Raw genomic sequence first — 19,134 nt, 5'->3', positions numbered from 1 at the left:
CCACTGGCCTGATCCAGCAGAGACTTTATCTTCTTACGTTAGTCCAACATTCGAACCGCTCCATCATTCTGTTTCTTCCAATATAATTTTGCAATGAGGTTAGACAACCCTGTTTATTTGTTTTTGTTTTTTGCCTCTGCAGAGAATAGCTCCAAAGTTGTAATATCATGCTGCTTAATTGAACTGTTATGCAACTTACTCAAAGGAGTTGCTTACATACATAAAATAAATGCAAAATGTAATAAAACGATAAGCTGGAACATCAGGCAGCAAGGATCAACAAATTGAACCAAATTCAGTATGCAGGTGGGCAACATTAAGCAGACTCACCAAAGGCTCATTAAGACCAAAGGGGGGGGGGAAGACTCTTACAACCTTTTCAAAATATGCAAATAGCCTCCCATCACAGTGAGGAATACTAGTTATATAACCCTTGGGAAAATTATTTTAAAATCTATGGTCCTGGTGGTAGATATTCTAATCAAATGTACTGGGAGTATACACACAGTAGAGCCTGATTCAAATTTAAATGCTGCAGGGATAACTCTGATAACTGTTTCTCATGATCCCACAAGGCAATGTGGGCCCTCAGATTGAAAATGACCCCCTACCCCTGATCTAGGAGAGAAACCCTTGGCTTCAAACTTGCTTCAATAGAGATATTTTAACCCGTTCTGTGACAGACATATTTATGTCTTAGGTTTTTATACCAGCATCAACTCTGTGTTGTCTGGATCCAGTATCCATTGGTTCCACCTTTATGTGCTTAGCCGTGGCATCCAATATTTGTCCAGGGCAAAAAGAGCAATAGCATTCCTGCATACCGTTAGAGAAATATACAGTTGTGTTGCAAAAAAGAAAGAAGAATAGGTATTTTCAATCTTACCTGCTTATCGTTTGCTGAGACATTATGCCAGAGTACCTGCACAGAGGTGTTAGTGGGATTTTTGTTTGTCTGTCTCATTTAAAAAAAAACACACAGTCAAGAATTAAACTAATGGTTTGTAACAACAACAAATAGATATTCAGGGCAGACATGGCAATCAGTAAGGTTTCCAAACCTTATTGTTTTTTTTAATGGAACTCTTTAAACACTGCCACATTTATAGCAATATCACAACTGTTTCTCTTGCTCTTCTGGTTTTATGGAAGAACATTAAAAAGAAACAATTGTTTTGACTTCCAGACTCCCTGTTGAATAAAATGTCCGTGCGGCATGCTAAGCATTATGAACATGGCTCTTTTTAGGAACAGAAGCTGCATGTCTAATCCTCCAGTGCTGTGTTAAAGATCGACTGTTTCTGTCCCAGCTGCTGGTTTTCAACTGTCGACAAGAAATGCCAGTGAATAGGCTCAGGAGTTCTGGGCCTGTGCTAATGTGCATATAACTGCAAGATTGTTGAAATGAAAGGAAATGGAAAAAAGAATGCAATGTATTAGAAAAGTCATACATATTTGAAGACCTCCTGCTTAGATTATTTAAAATTACAAGCTTGTTTGTTTTGAGATCCTTGTGAAAGAATATGTTTCCCCCTACGCGTAAATCCATGGGAGCGAGGAAAAGTTAGAATTCTTAACTAGATGACTAGCAAAATCTTCTTATTTATTTTTACTGTCCTTGTTTGCCAGTGAAATAGGCAAGCTGGTCTGTTCAGCCTCAGTAAAAACCTCGATGCAGTCCTTCTCACTTATCTTTGTTATGGCTGCAGTAGCCGAAGCCAATGTGGTTAGTGAGCTCCACTGTGAGAATTCCTTGTACCTGGAAGGTCTGATGCAAGATCATAACACCACTCAGCAGGTGACCTTGACTGGTCCTTATACCTCGGCCAACCAGAATTATTTCCAGAATTACTGTAAAGGTAAAAGGAGGAATTAGGAGGAATGGTGGAATAGAAATAAGACAGGAGAAAAGTTAGGCTACAATCCTATGCATACTTACCTGGGAGAAAGCCTCATTTAGCATTGTGGTACATACCATATTTTTTGCTCTATAGGACGCACTTTTCCCCCTCCAAAAATGAAGGGGAAATGTGTGTGTGTCCTATGGAGCAAATGCAGGCTTTCGCTGAAGCCTGGAGAGCAAGAGGGGTCGGTGCCCGGCTTCAGGCAGCTATCCGCAAGTCTTCTGAGCGCGGCGGGAGTTCCCGCCGGGCTCCGAAGGCTTGCGGATAGCAGCCTGTTCTGGGGGCTGGGGTCGGGGGAAGCTCGGGCTTCCCTCGTCCCCAGCCCCGTGGCTAAAAACGAAGCCGCACGCAGCCTCTTCTGGCTGGAGAGGTTGCGCGTGGCTAAAGAGGAAGCCAAGACAGCCAGTGGGACGGATCCTGCTTGCTGTCTTGCCTTCTTTGCTCTTTGGGGCGGCGGAGGGAATAATTCCCCCCCCTTTATTTCCCCCCCCCAAAAAAAAACTAGGTGCGCCCTATGGAGCGAAAAATACAGTACTTCTGACTAAACCTGGATAGGATTGCTGAGTTACGGTACCATGAACTTTGGACGTTACTTCAGCTTCCTCCAATATGAATTTTGGTAAGTTTTTAGATACAGTGAAAGAAATGTTTTTATATGCAGCGCTGGAAAGGTTTCTCCACTAAATGTACACATGGGCCAAGCTTGACATGACGTTGAAGATGCATGAATGCATCTTCCGACATCTCTGTGTATGGCTAAAAGCAGCTCTGTTATTTGAATAGGGACTATGGCATTGGAAGTGAGTCTAATCGTTTTCTTCTACACTAATTCCCCAATGCATATTGCCCCCCTATGTTGTTCACCCCTTCTTAAGCTATTGAGGATGCATTCATATATCCTCCATGTCAGATCTAGTTTAACCCTAAGACTACCATGTTTTTTGTGTGTGTTGTTGTTGTTGTTATGATGAAGTAGTAGACTGAGATTCCTGCATTGCAGGGGGTTGGACTAGATGACCCTTGGGGTCCCTTCCAACGCTACGATTCTGTGGCTACATCTCATAAAAGCTCATTTCACAATACGTTATTCAATATTTAAGCTGCCACGGGACGCTTTGCAACAATCTAGCACCTCATCTAGAATTCTGGAATGAATAAGGAGAATTCTTTTTTAAAAAAGACAATTCAAGCTTGGATTTGTTTAATTTCTTAGCAGAAACAGAACTCTTAATTAAATCCAGCAAGAAACTTTATCCATTCTTACCTGTCAGTTCTTGAGAGTCTTTTTGGACCTATGTCTTACAGGGTTCAGTTCAGTTCCATGCTTATTGTTGCTGTGTTTAAAAGTGCTGTGAGATCATTTATGACTTCAGGGAATCCATCCAGCTTCATTGTCTTGGAAGATTTCAAAGCTTTGCATTCAGTTTTAAATGCCTTTTTAAGCACGGACAATGCTCAAACAGGCTTCCCAAAACTCAACGAAGCTTACAAAGCTTGGAACGCTGTTATCATGCAGTAGGCCTGACAGGAGTGGACTCCAAAATTATGCTTTGGATAAGTATCTGTGGTACTTAAGCAGAGGACTACTTATGCTGAACAATGTAGATTGAGCAGAAAGAAAAACACATGGTGTGTTTGTATCAGCATTTTCTTCTAATAATCAAATTATGCCACATTAGTAATTGGTCAGACTGCTGCTGTTTTCTCAAATGTGTCAGCAGCAACTATAGAGAAAGGGAACACCTAGCCTGGGAACGTCAAAAGGACTGGTACGCACAAGGACATATCCACTGTGAACAGGACAGTTTGTCTTTCTTGGCCCTGAACAGTGGCCTTGCATGAGTTGGTAGGAGCATCAGCGATACCACCATAATGGATATTGACATATATTAAAGGGGTTTCAGTATGTGTTTTTCGATGAAGAATGGTATTCACAGAAGTATTATAGGCTTTAAGTTTCACCTGTTATGCTCAACAATATATACTCCCTTGCTTTTTCATACCTGACACATCGTGCAATTATTAGCGAAACAGCAAGCAGACGTTCACCTCAGGATGAAAAGAGCAAGCTTTAATTGACGATTTCAGGAATGACCAGGCTCTTTAAGAGTATGGCTGACTCAAATATTTCCAGTTGGACTGGTCAGCTTTCCAGGCATTGACAGATGCCATGTAAGCATTGTGTATAAAACATGACTCAGTGGTTAGTGAACTGGGGGTTACTTAAGGGGTGGAAAGTTCATCTTGTAATTCAACAGGAAGTCACACCTGAGTTCTTAAAGGCTCGCCCAATGCTGTATGCTTTGCAGGAGGCAAAAGGCGAGCAGATAACTTTTTGCAAGCAGAAGGCGTTGTTTTTTCCAGTGCCTACAGTGAGTAGGCAGCCCTCGGTGCGTGTGCAAGTAGGTGTGTGTACCAAAGCAAGATAATATGGTCTGAAGCTACGAAGATTATAAAATTGCAGTGAATTCATTCTTAACTGTCAAAGGGTACAGTGGTACCTCAGGTTAAGTATTTAATTCGTTCCGGAGGTCTGTTCTTAACCTGAAGCACCACTTTAGTTAATGGGGCTTCCTGCTGCTGCCGTGCTGCCGGAGCCCGATTTCTGTTCGTATCCTGAAGCAAAGTTCTTAACCTGAAGCACTATTTCTGGGTTAGTAGAGTCTGTAACCTGAAGTGTATGTAACCTGAGGTACCACTATATTCTACTTTCAAAAAGTTGTATGGTTTTCATGTACAGTTGTCATGAACAGCTTCAATGTTTTATTTATTAATTAGTGCTTTTATAAAGAAAATAACAATACAGTGGTACCTCAGGTTACATACGCTTCAGGTTACATATGCTTCAGGTTACAGACTCCGCTAACCCAGAAATAGTGCTTCACGTTAAGAACTTTGCTTCAGGATGAGAACAGAAATCGTGCTCTGGCTGCGTGGCAGGAGCGGGAGGCCCCATTAGCTAAAGTGGTGCTTCAGGTTAAGAACAGTTTCAGGTTAAGTACAGACCTCCATACCAAATTATGTACTTAACCTGAGGTACCACTGTAATATAAATAAAATAGAGCTAAGAGGTCACAGCCGTACATGCCTTGGGAATATCTAATTACTGTCACACATTATAAAAAGCAGCTGTTTTTCAGGATACAGCACCCTGGTACTAACTAGGTTGTGCTGCACCAATCATGTCTACACAGTGTTAACCACAGGCTTTTTGTTTCTTCCTTGGCACCAATGATGGCTGGGTGTCTTCTGGGACCAGTAGGGTGGAAGGCATGGAGGGGAGTAACCCTTGGTGCCAGAATCAAGGACACCCTACTCCCTTTGAGTTTAACAAGGGCAAAACTGAGAAGCAGACAGCAAGCAGGATCGCCTCCTAGATTGTAAGTAAGTAAGAAGGCAGGCAGGTGGTGACCGGCTGATGACAGGCAGAGGTTAGTGGGACTGTGTCCCATTTACTCTAATGGACCAGCCTCCACTGGCACAATTCCGAGTCCTGGATTTAGCCTTTAAAATCCTAAAAGGGTATTTGAGGGCTGTGGAACCAGGAACACTGCCTTGTCAGTTAAGGCAACCTTGTAGAGAGCCTTCTCCACACGTTTGCTTAGTGCCGCTGTTGCATTAATGTGAACAGTGCTTCCTATCCCCCACTGAAAGCATCTCCACTCCATGGGCTCCCCATCCAAATTCTCAATGTCTTCTGCAAATCAGAACTTTCTTACTCCTAAATCTTCAAGTGAAAACTATTATTTCTCCCAAATACTGCCAGTTGTTTTAGTTGCTTTCCTGTGATGTTACTGACTGCATGTCTCTTTGGCCCTGGGTTTGTGTGGCATGTCAGTCAATTTTATTGTTGTTTTGGAATGTGATGTAAATTGAATGCAAACATGGGGTATAAGCTTTTCAGTAAACATAAATACACTAATGGCCAGTAGACAGTCATGTGAGTATACCACATAATTAGAGGTCTGGCCCCGCCCCAACCTATGTGCTTCAATCACACACTGAAATCATGTCCCGGGTGTTTTGAAATTTAATACTAGGTGTAAGTGGCAGCCATTGGTACTGCAGTGCATAGAGAGGTGTAGTTTAAGCCTCCGCTCTTCTGCTGTGATCTCAGTAAAAAAATCCCCCATAGCAATTGGTATCAGGAAAAATTATGTCATTGGGAGCCCCCTCCCATTCTAATTGCCACTCTGGGGATGTTGGTGGTAACAGTATAGCAGATGATGATTCCTTGGGGGTCCCCATGCTTAAGTATTTCATTTCAAAACACCCAGGCCATGATTGCTAATCAGATTGTTAAAGTAGCATGTAGTTAGGCTCTCAGAGAGATGTGGAGTTATGTAATGGGGAAGTGACTCTTGCATTGCTGCAGGTGCATACAAATTGAGACACTGTTTTAGGCTGGGGGAAAGTGATTAGCCTGCAGGTTGTGCCTTGCTTGATTAAGTTAAGTCTCCACAATCAGTCAGGGGAATCCCCGATACTGGATGGAAACAGCTATATGTTTGATGCACGCTACTCTGCAGAAAGCAAGGTGCTCCCTGGCTAAACCTTGAAGCAAAACTATATTTTTAAATATACAGAATGTTCACAAAACAGAGCACAAAGCATTTCTTTTATCAGATAATGGGTGCATTTAAAGAAGGGAAATAGAGCTTTTATATATGCTTTTCTAAGTAAAACAATATTATTATTATTTTAAAAAACATTTCTAAACACCTAATTGTGTGACTGCCCTCTATTTCTTTCTATCCTTTGCATTTTAAAAATGGCAAATGCACACAAAAATAGAATCATATGAACTACTTTCTGCAAACTTTGAGAGACATATATGTAACAAAAAGTCTAAGAAATATGTAAAAATACGACGTAATTACGCAGTGTATAGAAAAGAAACCACAATTCTAATATATCTTGGCAGAAGAAACAATAATTGCTTTTTAAAAAAGAAGGAAAAAAAGAATCGCTCTTGCTCTCCCCCTTCTCTCTGCATCTTTTGGGGCTGCTTTCTGACGAAGTATTCTTCTGCTTTAAAAAAACAGAAAGGGGAAGCTAAGCACCCCTTTATCTCTTTGCACGTACTCAGGGCGTGCCTTTTTAAGTGAACAGAAATTAGTTTAAAGTTTTTGAATGCTGGATTTAAAGCAACTGTGAACCAGCAATTATCCGTGATCTAAGAAAGGGTGGGGCTCACTGTTTGCTGAAGAGGGCAAGTGGAACTTCGTGTTGGGAGCTTGCTCACCTACCTCTGCATTTCAGAGCTTGTTTCTGGCTTTAATATCATGGAGTTCACGGATCAGGGGTTGAGAACATCAAGGGCGGGGGTTCCCTAGGCCTCCCTGTCTGACCTTGGAGACTCTTCCCTAGGCCATATCCATCACTGGTCCTGCTCCCACGCCCTCCTCAAGTGCTTCTGCCTGGCTAGAATGTGGCCTTGAACTGGGAAAATGTCTCTTGCTTTCTGGATAGAGGTTTTCTTTCTCTCTCTCTCTCTCTCTCTCTCTCTCTCTCTGTGTGTGTGTGTGTGTGTGTGTGTGTAAACACTGCCTTTGGTGAAGCTGGAATGTAGCCCATTTTTGCCTCTGGCCTCACCTACCCCTGACATGCAGGTAGGGTGGGGTCAGCCCAGAAATTCCCCCTTGAGGGAATGCAGCCCTGAGGCTGGAAAAAAATAAATCCCTACCCTAGTCTTGGAGGAATAAGAGATTATGTGAGGCAGTGGAAAGGGATAAAGCAGGGATCAGCAAACTTTTCCAGCAGGGGCAGTGGCGTAGCGTGGGTTGTCAGCACCCGGGGCAAGGCAAGTAATTTGCGCCCCCTAACCCGTGATTTGTGCCCCCTAACCCGTGGATTTGCGCCCCCTAACCCTACCCTGCAGATGTTGCGCCCGGTGCGGCCGGGCCCCCTGCACCCCCCACGCTACGCCACTGAGCAGGGGGCCGGTCCACTGTCCTTCAGACTTTGTGGGGGGCTGGAGTATATTTTTTTTGGGGGGGAATGAACAAATTCCTATGTCCCACAAATAACCCAGAGATGCATTTTAAATAAAAGCACACATTCTACTCATGTAAAAACACGCTGATTACCAGACCATCTGTGGGCCAGATTTAGAAGGCAACTGGGCTAGATCCAATCCCCGGGCCTTAGTTTGCCTACCCATGGAATAAAGGGACAATTCCATCCATCTGCAAGACTGCTAAGGAGGAAAGCAAGCCTCAAACTGGGAGTAAATAGGCTTATTCTTTTTTTGGGGGGGGGGGTGAAGCACAACATTCAATTAAAATATCCCATTAATATTTCCCCCCTCTAGTTTTAATTCTGCTTTGACCACAAAGTTGGTGTGAAGATGGAACAACCACAAGAACCCCCCTTTTAAATAATATTTCATTTGTACTTGACACCAGAGTGCTTTCGAAGCCTAACCTACTGAAATGCCACCTCTTTGCTGCTGTTGTTTTCGAATGAGTGCAGTATCTTTGCTGACATAGACTAGGTGTTTTTGTTTTTCATGTTTTGAAAGTTCTAAAATTTGTGAGCTGAATTTGTAGGAGGCGTTATAATATTACTATTATTTTATTGGTGTGAGTTTTGATCACCTGTGAAACGGAATAATGCACAGCCAGGCAAATGTTTGCTACAGAACTGCTGTCACTGAGCAATGCCTCTAATGTGTTGTTTGCACTTGGTATTTGCATTCTAGGCTGTTATGTTAAACAGCCAATAACTCACTCTGAACTCAGCAATACTTTGTTTTAAATTTGTATAATATTGGCCTGCGTGTGGGTAGATGATTTATCAACTAGGGAAAATGTTTCTTAACACTCATAATGTTCTCAAAAAACTCTTCCTGTGCCCTTTGTAGGTAGAGATAAAGAGGTAGCAACATATTATCTGGAGCCAGTTAAGATTCAGATACATTGTTTTGTGTTTGGGTGTTGCAGCAAAAATATAAGCGTGTGTAGTGTGGTACCTCAAGAAGGCAGACACTTTGGTGGACGGGATGCACAGCGTAGTCTTTTAAGTTGCAACAAGACCCTCTACATGACGAGGGTGGGCCAGCCCTGCCAAGTGGGAGATTGAGGCAGAACGTCACCTCAGGAGGCTGATTTGGAGTGTAATGAAAGGGCCAGAAACAGTTACAGTGGTACCTCAGGTTAAGTACTTAATTCATTCCGGAGGTCTGTTCTTAACCTGAAACTGTTCTTAACCTGAAGCACCACTTTAGCTAATGGGGCCTCCTGCTGCTGCCGCGCCGCCGGAGCACGATTTCTGTTCTCATCCTGAAGCAAAGTTCTTAACGTGAAGCACTATTTCTGGGTTAGCGGAGTCTGTAACCTGAAGCGTCTGTAACCCGAGGTACTGTGTTGTGTTCCAACATCAGAATGTGAAGGGGGACCCTCATGAAACCTGAAGCACCACTTTAGCTAATGGGGCCTCCTCATGAAATCAAACTGGAAAGTCCTTCTCATCTAGAATCAGTGTTTCCAGCTATGCGTCTCATGAGATCTGCATCTGTAATTGGAGAGCCAGTGTGGCCCAGGGGTTAACGTGCTGGACTAAGTAAGACTTGGCAGATGACTGCATGCACACCATACACTTAAAGCACATTTACCGCCCCGTCCCCCGCATGGGAACTCTAGTTTCAGGGCACTGGGAATTGTAGCTCTTTGGGGATAAACTACAATTCCCCCCCCCAAAAAAAAATATTGAGTGTGTGATATGTATGGCATGCATGCAGCCTAACCCTCAGCCATGGGAACTCGCTCTGGTCTCAGACCAGTTTCTCAGACGCATATTTCATCGAATGACTGTGCTTATAAAATGGTTGGCATGGCTGGAGAACAAGGCTTACCACGTCAAGCCACCCAGAGGTCCTGAGAGGACAACAAATAAACATGCTTCTGGGGTCAAATAACTTGGGCATGGTTCTGCAGTCATCATGACTGGCGGGAATTCCCCCCCCCCCAGCCCTGTTGTGCGGGTGTGTGGTGACTGATCTGGAGGGGCTTCCGTTCTTCTGGCGCAGAGCAGGGGCTTCAAGCTGTGACCCGCTCCGTCTGCCGAGGGCCTTCCCCGTTCTCTCCTGTCTTCCCCTCGTGCGCATCGGCCTGGCTCGCTTTCCCATGTGCTCTGGGGAAAGAGCAGCGCCTCCGCCTCCTCCCGCGGGGCGGAGCCCAGCGCGAGGAGGGGAAAGCTGCCTTCTCATTGACCATGTCCCACCCCGCGCCTCGCCGCGCTCTCTTCCTCCCTATCTGTGTCGCACACGCGCGCGCAGCAGAGGGAGGCGGCGGCCGCCACCGCAGCAGCAACAGCTGTAGCTCGGCCAGCCAGCTCCGAGCCTGAGCGCAGAGCAGAGGCGAGGCGAGCGAGCCGAGACCAGGCAGCATGGCGGGGCTGCGCTACCCGCCGCAAAGCAGCTACTGCCGCGCGGCCACGGCCATGAACCTCCTGCTCGGCGTCTTTCAGGTCCTCTTGCCCTGCTTTCGCCCGGGAGAAGCGCAGGGCCAAGGTAAGAATGAATGGCTGGAAGAGGCGGCCAGCTTGGAAAGGAGTGGGGGGCTTTTTGCAAAGCGGCGCTGAGGTAAAACGGGGCTGGAAGGTCGCTTCGGGAAGAGAGACCCCCGCACGGGCCCCCACGAGCCGCCCTCCCCATCCTGCCTTTGTGCAGCGGCTCTGCGCTGCCGCCTTAATGGTTCCCAGCCCCGCTGAGGCGACGGAGTTCCTCTTCCTGCCTCGTCCGCCCTGCCATTTCGCTTCTTATTTGTTTATTCGCTTTGTTTGGACTGCGAAGGGCGGCCGCGACCTTGTGACAGGCGGGCAGGCGGCGGGGAAAAAAGCGGGCGGCGGCGCCGGCGGCCCACAATGCGGGACTCCTTCCTTCCCTGGCGCGCTGCCGCTGCACGGGCTCGCGCTGCTGCTGCTGCTTAGGCGGCGGCGGCGGCGATGCCGCCCTGTCTGCAGCCTTCGCGGGTCACCGCTTGGAGGAAGAGGAGGCCCTTCTTTGGACTCGGCCCCAGACTGATCTTTCCGTCAAACCCCCCCCCCAAAACCCTGGCTTCCGACGCCCCTTTTGTGCGCCGGGTCTGCCTGCGTTTCGCACGTTGCTGCTGCTGCAGCAGGAGCGTTTTAATATGGAAGCGTTTCAGGGACGAAACAAAACAAAGCCCAGCCGCCTCCTGCTGCTTCTGCCTGCAGCGCTCTGGCTGTGAAAGGCCCGCGAGCCCAGAGGAGACTCTCTCGCAGCTCGCGCCGTGTGCGCGTGGGTCGAGGCCACAGGCCTCTGCACGTCCCCCTCTCTTGTTGCTGGTGGAAATTGCAAAGAGCTTTCTGTTTTGTTTTCGCCCCTAGCCATGGACCCCATCCCCAACGTGGTGGAGTTGTGGCAAGCGGAGGAAGGGGAGCTCCTGCTGCCTGCTCAGGTAAGGAAATGAGGGGCGGGGCGCGCGGGGGAGGGGCGCGCGCGGGGTATTGCGCAGGCGCAGGAAGGTGGCGGTGGTGGTGGGAAGTTCTCCTGCCTTTAACTCTGCGCAACGGGAGTTTGCCCTCCTCGACGATGCTGCCTGCAGCTCAGTCTGTTTGCCCTTTTTTTTCAACCTTACCTCCCTGCGCATGATTTTGCAAGTTACTGTAGCTTCGGAGATGGTGAGCCCCGGTCAGTACCGGAAGTGGCGCTTCCGCCTCACCTTGCCAGGATTTTGGCAGCAGACGCAGTTATGATTTCATTATGCTTCTGAAAGGGGAATTGGGTAGGCATCAAATAACGTGATGCTGTTGGGAGGCGCGCTGAAGTCTGGCTGCAACTGATATTTGTAAGACAAACCCAATTGATGCAGCATCGCAGCATTACTTCTACAGGGAGCAAGTCTTATTAAATTCAGTGCATAGGATCAGTTCTGCTTTTCTCTTCTGTTGGTGTAGCGCTTTTCCAGACTGCATCAGTTTATAAACTGTAACACTTATTTTCCCCTCCCCTTTTCAATACAGCATATTTCGTTTTCCCCTTAAATGCCAACCATAGTAAAGTGAGAAAATACAGCAACTTAAAAGAGTGTTTCAGAATTTTTATGCATAGTGAACAGGCTATTCTCAATTTAAGTTAATATTTTATTGAAAGGAATTTATTTTTATTTATACAAGTATGTATATACTGCTATATCTTAAATATCAGGGCATTGTACATTAACACAATTCAAACCATGCAAAATAATTATTGAAGTGTCTGGCTAATAAAAATGTCTTAAGCAGCTGATAATAGCTTGTTGGCATACAAATGCCTGCAGCCTGAAATTTAAAAACCAAATGACTTATTTACTTAGTTAACATGTTGAATGTTCCCAAATGAAATAATTATTTGTTTATTTATACTACGTTTAAAGCAAATGAATTGGTAGGCTGGGTGTGGGTGGGGAGAAATTGCCATTTCTTGTTACAGATACGATGAGAAAACCAAAAACAAGTAGCTGCAACTTTTTAAAAAATGGTTTGTCTGTAGTTGTACACAGGGAAGCATTAATAAATGCAGTTTTCGGAGAAATGCATGATTGTACATTGCAGAAATCTCAATTCACCAGTGCAGTGTCTGGATAATAGTAGATTGATCTAATAAAGCCTGGTCTAGTGAAGCAGGTGTGGGGAACCTTTAAACCTGCAGATGTTTCTGAACAATAAGTTATAATACCTGGCCATTGGTCATGGTGCTGGAACTACTAGGAGTTGCAGTTCAGCAGCGCAGGGACTACAACCCCCATCACCCCTAGCTAGCATGACCAGTGGTCAGGGAAGATGGGAATTGTAATCCAAAAACAACTGGAGACCCAAGCTTGGGAAACCCTGCTCTAAGCCGCCGCCACTGCCTGCAAGCCTGGGAACCACCTCTGCTAACACTGCAGAAAACTCTCTTATTTGAACTAGCATTACATCTGCTGAAGAGCATTCATCCTGCTGCAGCTTCTGCGGAAGAGGCTATATATTACATGAGCGGGTGGTGGGTTGACTGACGGGTTTCCCCTTTTGCACACTGCCTCTTCATGTAGCATGTAGAGGTGAGAGTGCTCTTCTCCTTTCTGATGCAAGTCCCCTGGATCTTTCTTGTGAGAGAAGGCTTTGTTAGGGCCATGGTAGTCAGCATGGTGCCCTGTAGGTGTTGTTGGCTACTAGCTCGCATCAGCTCCAGCTAGCGTAGTCAATATTTAGGGATGATGGGGTTGTAGTCCCTTGCAGGAGACAGAAGGTGATGGCCCAGGAGAGGAGGGCGAGGGCTGCTGCATATCCAGAGTCCCAATTGAACTTTGACTTGTAATATGTGGGTAGGGAGGGATGGGTTAATTGTATGAAGCATGAGCTTTTTATTACTCCAGTACTTATTTACTTATGGGATGCTTGTGGTGCTGTGGGTTAAACCACAGAGCCTAGGACTTGCCCATCAGAAGGTCGGCAGTTCGAATCCCCGCAACGGGGTGAGCTCCCATTGCTCGGTCCCTGCTCCTGCCAACCTAGCAGTTCGAAAGCACGCCAAAACTTGTAAGTAGATAAATAGGTACCGCTCCTGCGGGAAGGTAAACAGCGTTTCCATGTGCTGCTCTGGTTCGCCAGAAGCGGCTTAGTCATGCTGGCCACATGACCTGGAAGCTGTACTCCGGCTCCCTCGGCCAATAAAGCAAGATGAGCACCGCAACCCCAGAGTCGGCCATGACTGGGCCTAATGGTCAGGGGTCCCTTTACCTTTACCTATGTTGTCTTACTGCAGTTCTATTTAACTGTGCACTTTTTAATAACTTAATTTACAGCTGTTAGGAATCTTTTCTATGTTTCTGGGATAATATTGGATTTGGGATGCATATGTAGGGATGTTTATTAGTATTCCGATGTTAATACTCTTATATTTTATATGAAATAGATACCAATTATTATTATTTTTTAAGATTAATTATGGATGTCCCCGGAGTGTTATTTCTTGCTTCATTTTTCTTAGTGATATTGTGGTAGCAGTTTACATAGCTGATTTGAATATTCATTGGAAAGGGAAAGCAGAGTGTAAATAAGGAGTGAAATGAAGGTGGCTTGATTTTCTGATTCGTTAACTGATTCCAGTTAGAACAAACCACAGTTCCACAAGACATGACTGTTGCTTGTTCTAGTGTGAAGCAGAAGGATTCACACCTGCTCACATGAGGTGGAGGAAAGGGGAACATTCATAATTAAGGCACATTGTGGTTTGTTCACAGTAATTTATAAGAGTCCTCACCAACTTAGTATCTGCCAGATGTTTGTAGTACAATTCTCATCAGCTGCGTTCTGGAGGGGAAAAGGTTGGGCAAGGTAGATCTGAACTATGGTTGTCATGGAAGTTAGGGATGAAACTGTTTATTGTGCATAATTTGTATTACTTATAACTCAGTACCTTGCGGGCAGGGATGACCTCTAGGTCACCCCTTCTCAGTATCCGGTAGCTAGTCAGACCACTGCATCAGTTCTGCAAGCAAATACTTACAAATGCATGATCAAATGTATTCAGTTGACATTGATAGGATAGCTGTTTTCTATCTTTTGATTTCCTGGTAACTGTTGCCTTTTAATTTGTATCATCTGCTGCATGAAAGTTATGACCTGCTGTCACATATGTTAGGGGAAGTTTAGAACCAACATTTTCTTTGCTTATTTAGTTAGCTGTAATTCCCTGTTCCGTGTGTTTTGTAAATAAAATCTGGTCACTTGGTTAACTACATTGGTGTGTTCTGATCCAAAGGGATTCTGATCAGCCTAGTTTATTGTACCCTCTTATTGTTTTGGGTACCAGACACCTGGGATGTCTCAGTTGGTAGAGCACTAGACTCTTAATCTCAGGGTTGTGGGTTCAAACCCCATGTTGGGCAAAATATTCCTGCATTGCAGAAGGTTGGACTTGCTGGCTGTCATAACCCCTTCCAACTCAATAATTCTATGTTTCTAGCTGCTGTTAAAGTTGGTATCTAATATTGAGGGGAGTTAGGTGAACAGAGATTGAGAACTGGCAGAGTGGTGGCTTGGTGTGCCACTGAGATTATTCTTTCCTAAATAATTCAGAGTCATAATGACCCAATAGATGAGGTCAGCTAGTGATTCCTTGACCTATTCTAGGATTGTTTTAGTCCTGGTGGGAACACTTGGGCAATTAGATATATGCAAGTAGGACCCTGTGATAAAATGTTGCAGTGTTGAGTGCTTCTACTCATGGCCCTCATCACTCCATTCAGTCCCCCCCCCCAAGAGTCTCTGTATCAGCAGAGCATGCTGAGGTCATCATTTGCCTTTTGGGGGTTTATTTGAGATTTTTGTGGTGGATGCAATGTGGCATTTCATTATTGTGCAGTATATATATATATATACAACTAAGTGCAATACAGCCATCTTCTCAGGAAAACTCTTCACAAAGTTCAAGAGGTCAAGACACAAAGACTTTAGCAACTAATCCACACCTAATGACCCACCTAAGTGGTACTCAGGATATCACTCAAGAAATCACTCAAGGTATCTCTCAAGTAATTAAGGAACAAAAGAAGAAAAGGCACACTAGCCTGGGAACTTCCTCTCTGCCCAGAACATTGGAGGCTAGACACCACACCCCCTCTACAGTATTTATAGGAACTCAAACATTGAGATCCCGCTCTGTTCCAGTAACAAGAAGCCGAAAGCACCAGCCTGAAGATGACGAGTGAGACCTCGTCGAAACGTCGCCTAGACACCCCAACTTTTACACGGGAAGACACCCGAGGACACCAAAACCTATATATATATATATATATATAATCTGTAAATATTGTTTCTTGTATGCCAGTATAGGGAAAATAATTCTTTCAACTTCAACATAAAATAGTCTTTCTTCTTTTCTACCAAGAACATTTTCCAAGCTATTAGAAAAGGAAAGTTCTTATTTCCTTAGTGTATTGTATTACAGTGGTACCTCGGGTTACATACGCTTCAGGTTACATACGCTTCAGGTTACAGACTCTGCTAACCCAGAAATAGTGCCTCAGGTTAAGAACTTTGCTTCAGGATGAGAACAGAAATCGTGCTCCGGCAGCATTATGGGAGGCCCCATTAGCTAAAGTGGTGCTTCAGGTTAAGAACAGTTTCAGGTTAAGTACGGACCTCCAGAACGAATTAAGTTCTTAATCCGAGGTACCACTGTACATCATTTTGAAAACTTTTTAGGTGATGAATTCCTGCTCATTTTTTATTTTTTTATTGGCAGACATGCTAGTATCAAAATAGAGTCAAACTCATTTAGACATCTCACTGCTGACAGTTCTAAGAAGCAGCAGTGAATTGCTGACAGATCTTCATCATTCTTTGCTGTAGCTGCTAGGAGAGGTGCATGCCAAACAGAAGGGCCATGTTGATCTTTGTTTGACTACTTCCTAAAATGCCTTACAAGGAAGGGATTTAGTTTTTAGATTCATTTTGTTTTATTTCTCCCTATGGCTTGCCAATTTTTGTCCAGCCTGTATGAAATTCCAATGCCAAGATCAAAGAATTGTAGAATTGGTACCCCCCAAGGATCTTTTAGTCCAGCTTCCTGCAATGCAGGAAATATATTAACAAAATGTTTTAAAGGCCCAAGAGTGAATTGAGGGTTAAGTTTTTGTTTGTGAAAATACCCAGCCACCAGAGTTATCATTTTAAGTTCTGTCATTGTTGGATGGCTTTGGAATGCCACCGGAGGGTAGAAGAGACCTTTTCTATATGTAAAAGGTAAAAGTATGCAACTAAGTTTTACTCAGAGTAGACCCATTGAAATGAATGGAGCAGACATAAATGGTCTGAGTAAAACTTATCTGAACACTGGTTGAAGGAAATATCAGTGCATTTGGGTGCATGTGGTACAGTGCAAAAGTGGTCAAGTAATATGGGATGAGACAGTGCTATAACTGGTCTACTGAAATAATACTGTGACAAAGTATACCTATTTTTAGTCATTTGCAAGTTGAAAAAAATAAAATAAAATAGCCAACTTAAGCTTACCAGCTTGCATGGAGATGACCCTCACTTTCTGCCAAGCAGTTGTGCAGTGACCATTCTCCCAATGATGTCTCTCTGAAGAAGCCCTCCTATCCACTATGAATTTGTACAGAAATGTTGCATATACATATATGTGTCTGTGGTTACCTAAATTTCCTTGTGTGCCCTCAGCTGTATGACGAGGGTGTCCAGGGAGTCCTAGCCCATTCAAGAAATGATTCCCAGTTAACTTTCAGGGAAGTAGGAATGACCTTGTGGCAGTGGCTATATCTGATGCCCTCCCTGCCCTCAGCCTCTAACTGCACTTTATGGTGCCCAAGGAGAGCCGAACCTGAGTTGTATTTTGTATGCTTTAAACAAGCATGTTTTTGTATTTATACATTGCTGCAACAGTGATTGCTGTATGTGAATATATGCCATCAAAATGCATATAAAAGCAACCACAAATAACATGTTTCCTTTGAACTTTCCTTTGTGGGAGCATCGGTTAATTTGTTTTTGTTTTTAAGGACTGGTATTTCCTTTTTTATTTTGGTGGTACTTCTGGACAAAGATTAAATAAAATGGAGCAGCTGTGAAGGTGTTAAAAATACAGTTTTGTCTCAATTATCAGCAAGCTTCCACGTTTATTTTACTTAAGCTACTGTGGGCATTTCCTAAAGTTCTTGGAATCAGACTGATACGAAATATATGATACAGTTATAATTTGAAACTAATGAGAAACAAAAGAAAAAGAAACATTGAAAGCAACAAAAATTAAGCTGGACAAAGCCAAGTCTGGAAACATAAAGCAGCAGCTGCTTCTTCTCCAAATATGAACACTGCCCCAGATACATGAAGAAATTGGTGCAGAGGGTGCCAGCTGATTAGAGCCCTATCTTTGTTTTTGCTTGTTGCATGAAGAGTTATAGCCAGATAAAGTTAATCACTAGCTTGTGTAGGACTGCTGGTAATACTTTCTTTCATCTGTATTTTGACAATACACTGTTGCAAACTTTCAAAGAGAGAGAGTGATTGGTTAAAAAAACTGAAGAACTACTATTGATGGTTTAAAATAACTCTAAATATGGAATCTGCATAGCAGAATCTGGTTACAGAATTACAGGCCTACAAGGAGTCTGAAGGTCGTTTTAGTCTTTGTGTTAAATCACATTTATACCACAATTAAACTCCATTACAGATTAACTTTATCCTGATAACATGCCATAAGCCATGACCCGGAGCTAAAAAGTGCTTTGTTCTAAATTTCCCCATAGCCAACGGATTCACAAAATGTTTTATTAGGGCTGTCTATATAGTTCAATTGAGCAAACCTAGAAACATTTTGAAGGGGGAAGCAAAATCCTTAAGGGCATTGGCTGTCAAACCTGCATGCAGGAATATAGCCAACTGTAAGGAGAATGCATCAGTTTGTCTATTTTAAAGGTATTATTTGCACACATCGGCACATACACACCTGTGTTACAAAGCTATGGTTGAAGCTGTTGCAACTTTCAGAGGTTGCATGTGGTTTCATGGGGAAAATGGATTCTTCTTTTGCCTCTTGACAGAGATTCTTCAAGAGAGAATTGGGAGGTATACATATAATTTGAGCATATCCACCTAGATTCCAAAATGTATGACACTGGATTCACTACTTGCCATGAGTCACTGGGTTGCCAGCAATGAGCTTTGGGAAAATTGGTTTCCCAGAGTTTGAGCTTATGAATGGAATGTTACTTCCCATCTTTTATGAATCTGTGATTTCCGGGACTCTCCCAAGAGTTTTCAAGCAGCTGTAATTTTCTGCTGATATGTAGGCTGTTACCCAACTTAAAAAAAGAAAAAAAAATCTGGATGGTGCTTTTATTATTGTTTGGTGGACACGGGTGGTGCTGTGGGTTAAACCACAGAGCCTAGGATTTGCAGATCAGAAGGTCGGCAGTTCGAATCTCCGTGACGGGGTGAGCTCCCGTTGCTCGGTCCCAGCTCCTGCCAACCTAGCAGTTCGAAAGCATGTCAAAGTGCAAGTAGATAAATAGGTACCGCTCCGGCGGGAAGGTAAACGGTGTTTCTGCGCGCTGTTCTTGTTCGCCAGAAGCGGCTTAGTCATGCTGGCCATGTGACCCGGAAGCTGTACGCTGGCTCCCTCGGCCAATAAAGCGAGATGAGCGCCACAACCCCAGAGTCGGTCACAACTGGACCTAATGGTCAGGGGTCCCTTTACCTAACTGCAAAACAGGTGGACAGC

At 44.3% G+C, this 19,134-nt stretch overlaps 1 protein-coding gene across 16 annotated transcripts in view; it reads left to right on the top strand.

The window, feature by feature from the left end:
* Positions 1-9,918: 9,918 nt before the first annotated feature.
* Positions 9,919-19,134, top strand: part of TMEM131L (transmembrane 131 like) — a 68,240-nt gene continuing 59,024 nt past the window's right edge. For 8 of the 16 annotated variants that reach the window (XM_083755319.1, XM_083755318.1, XM_083755317.1 and 5 more), the window contains exons 1-2: positions 10,077-10,416; positions 11,256-11,326. In XM_083755319.1, the coding sequence (XP_083611445.1) occupies positions 10,293-10,416; positions 11,256-11,326 (195 nt within the window). In that variant the 5' untranslated portion in view covers positions 10,077-10,292. Of the gene's footprint in view, positions 10,417-11,255; positions 11,327-19,134 lie in introns of all 16 variants that reach the window. The other 8 variants (XM_083755309.1, XM_083755307.1, XM_083755306.1 and 5 more) reach the window with 4 other exon arrangements.

Source organism: Podarcis gaigeae (genome assembly GCF_964106915.1).
Source record: "Podarcis gaigeae genome assembly, chromosome: 9".
In the NCBI taxonomy this organism is placed as follows: domain Eukaryota; kingdom Metazoa; phylum Chordata; class Lepidosauria; order Squamata; family Lacertidae; genus Podarcis; species Podarcis gaigeae.
The sequence above is the reverse complement of the archived record's forward strand: the minus strand, read 5'-3'. Positions and strand labels throughout refer to the sequence as shown.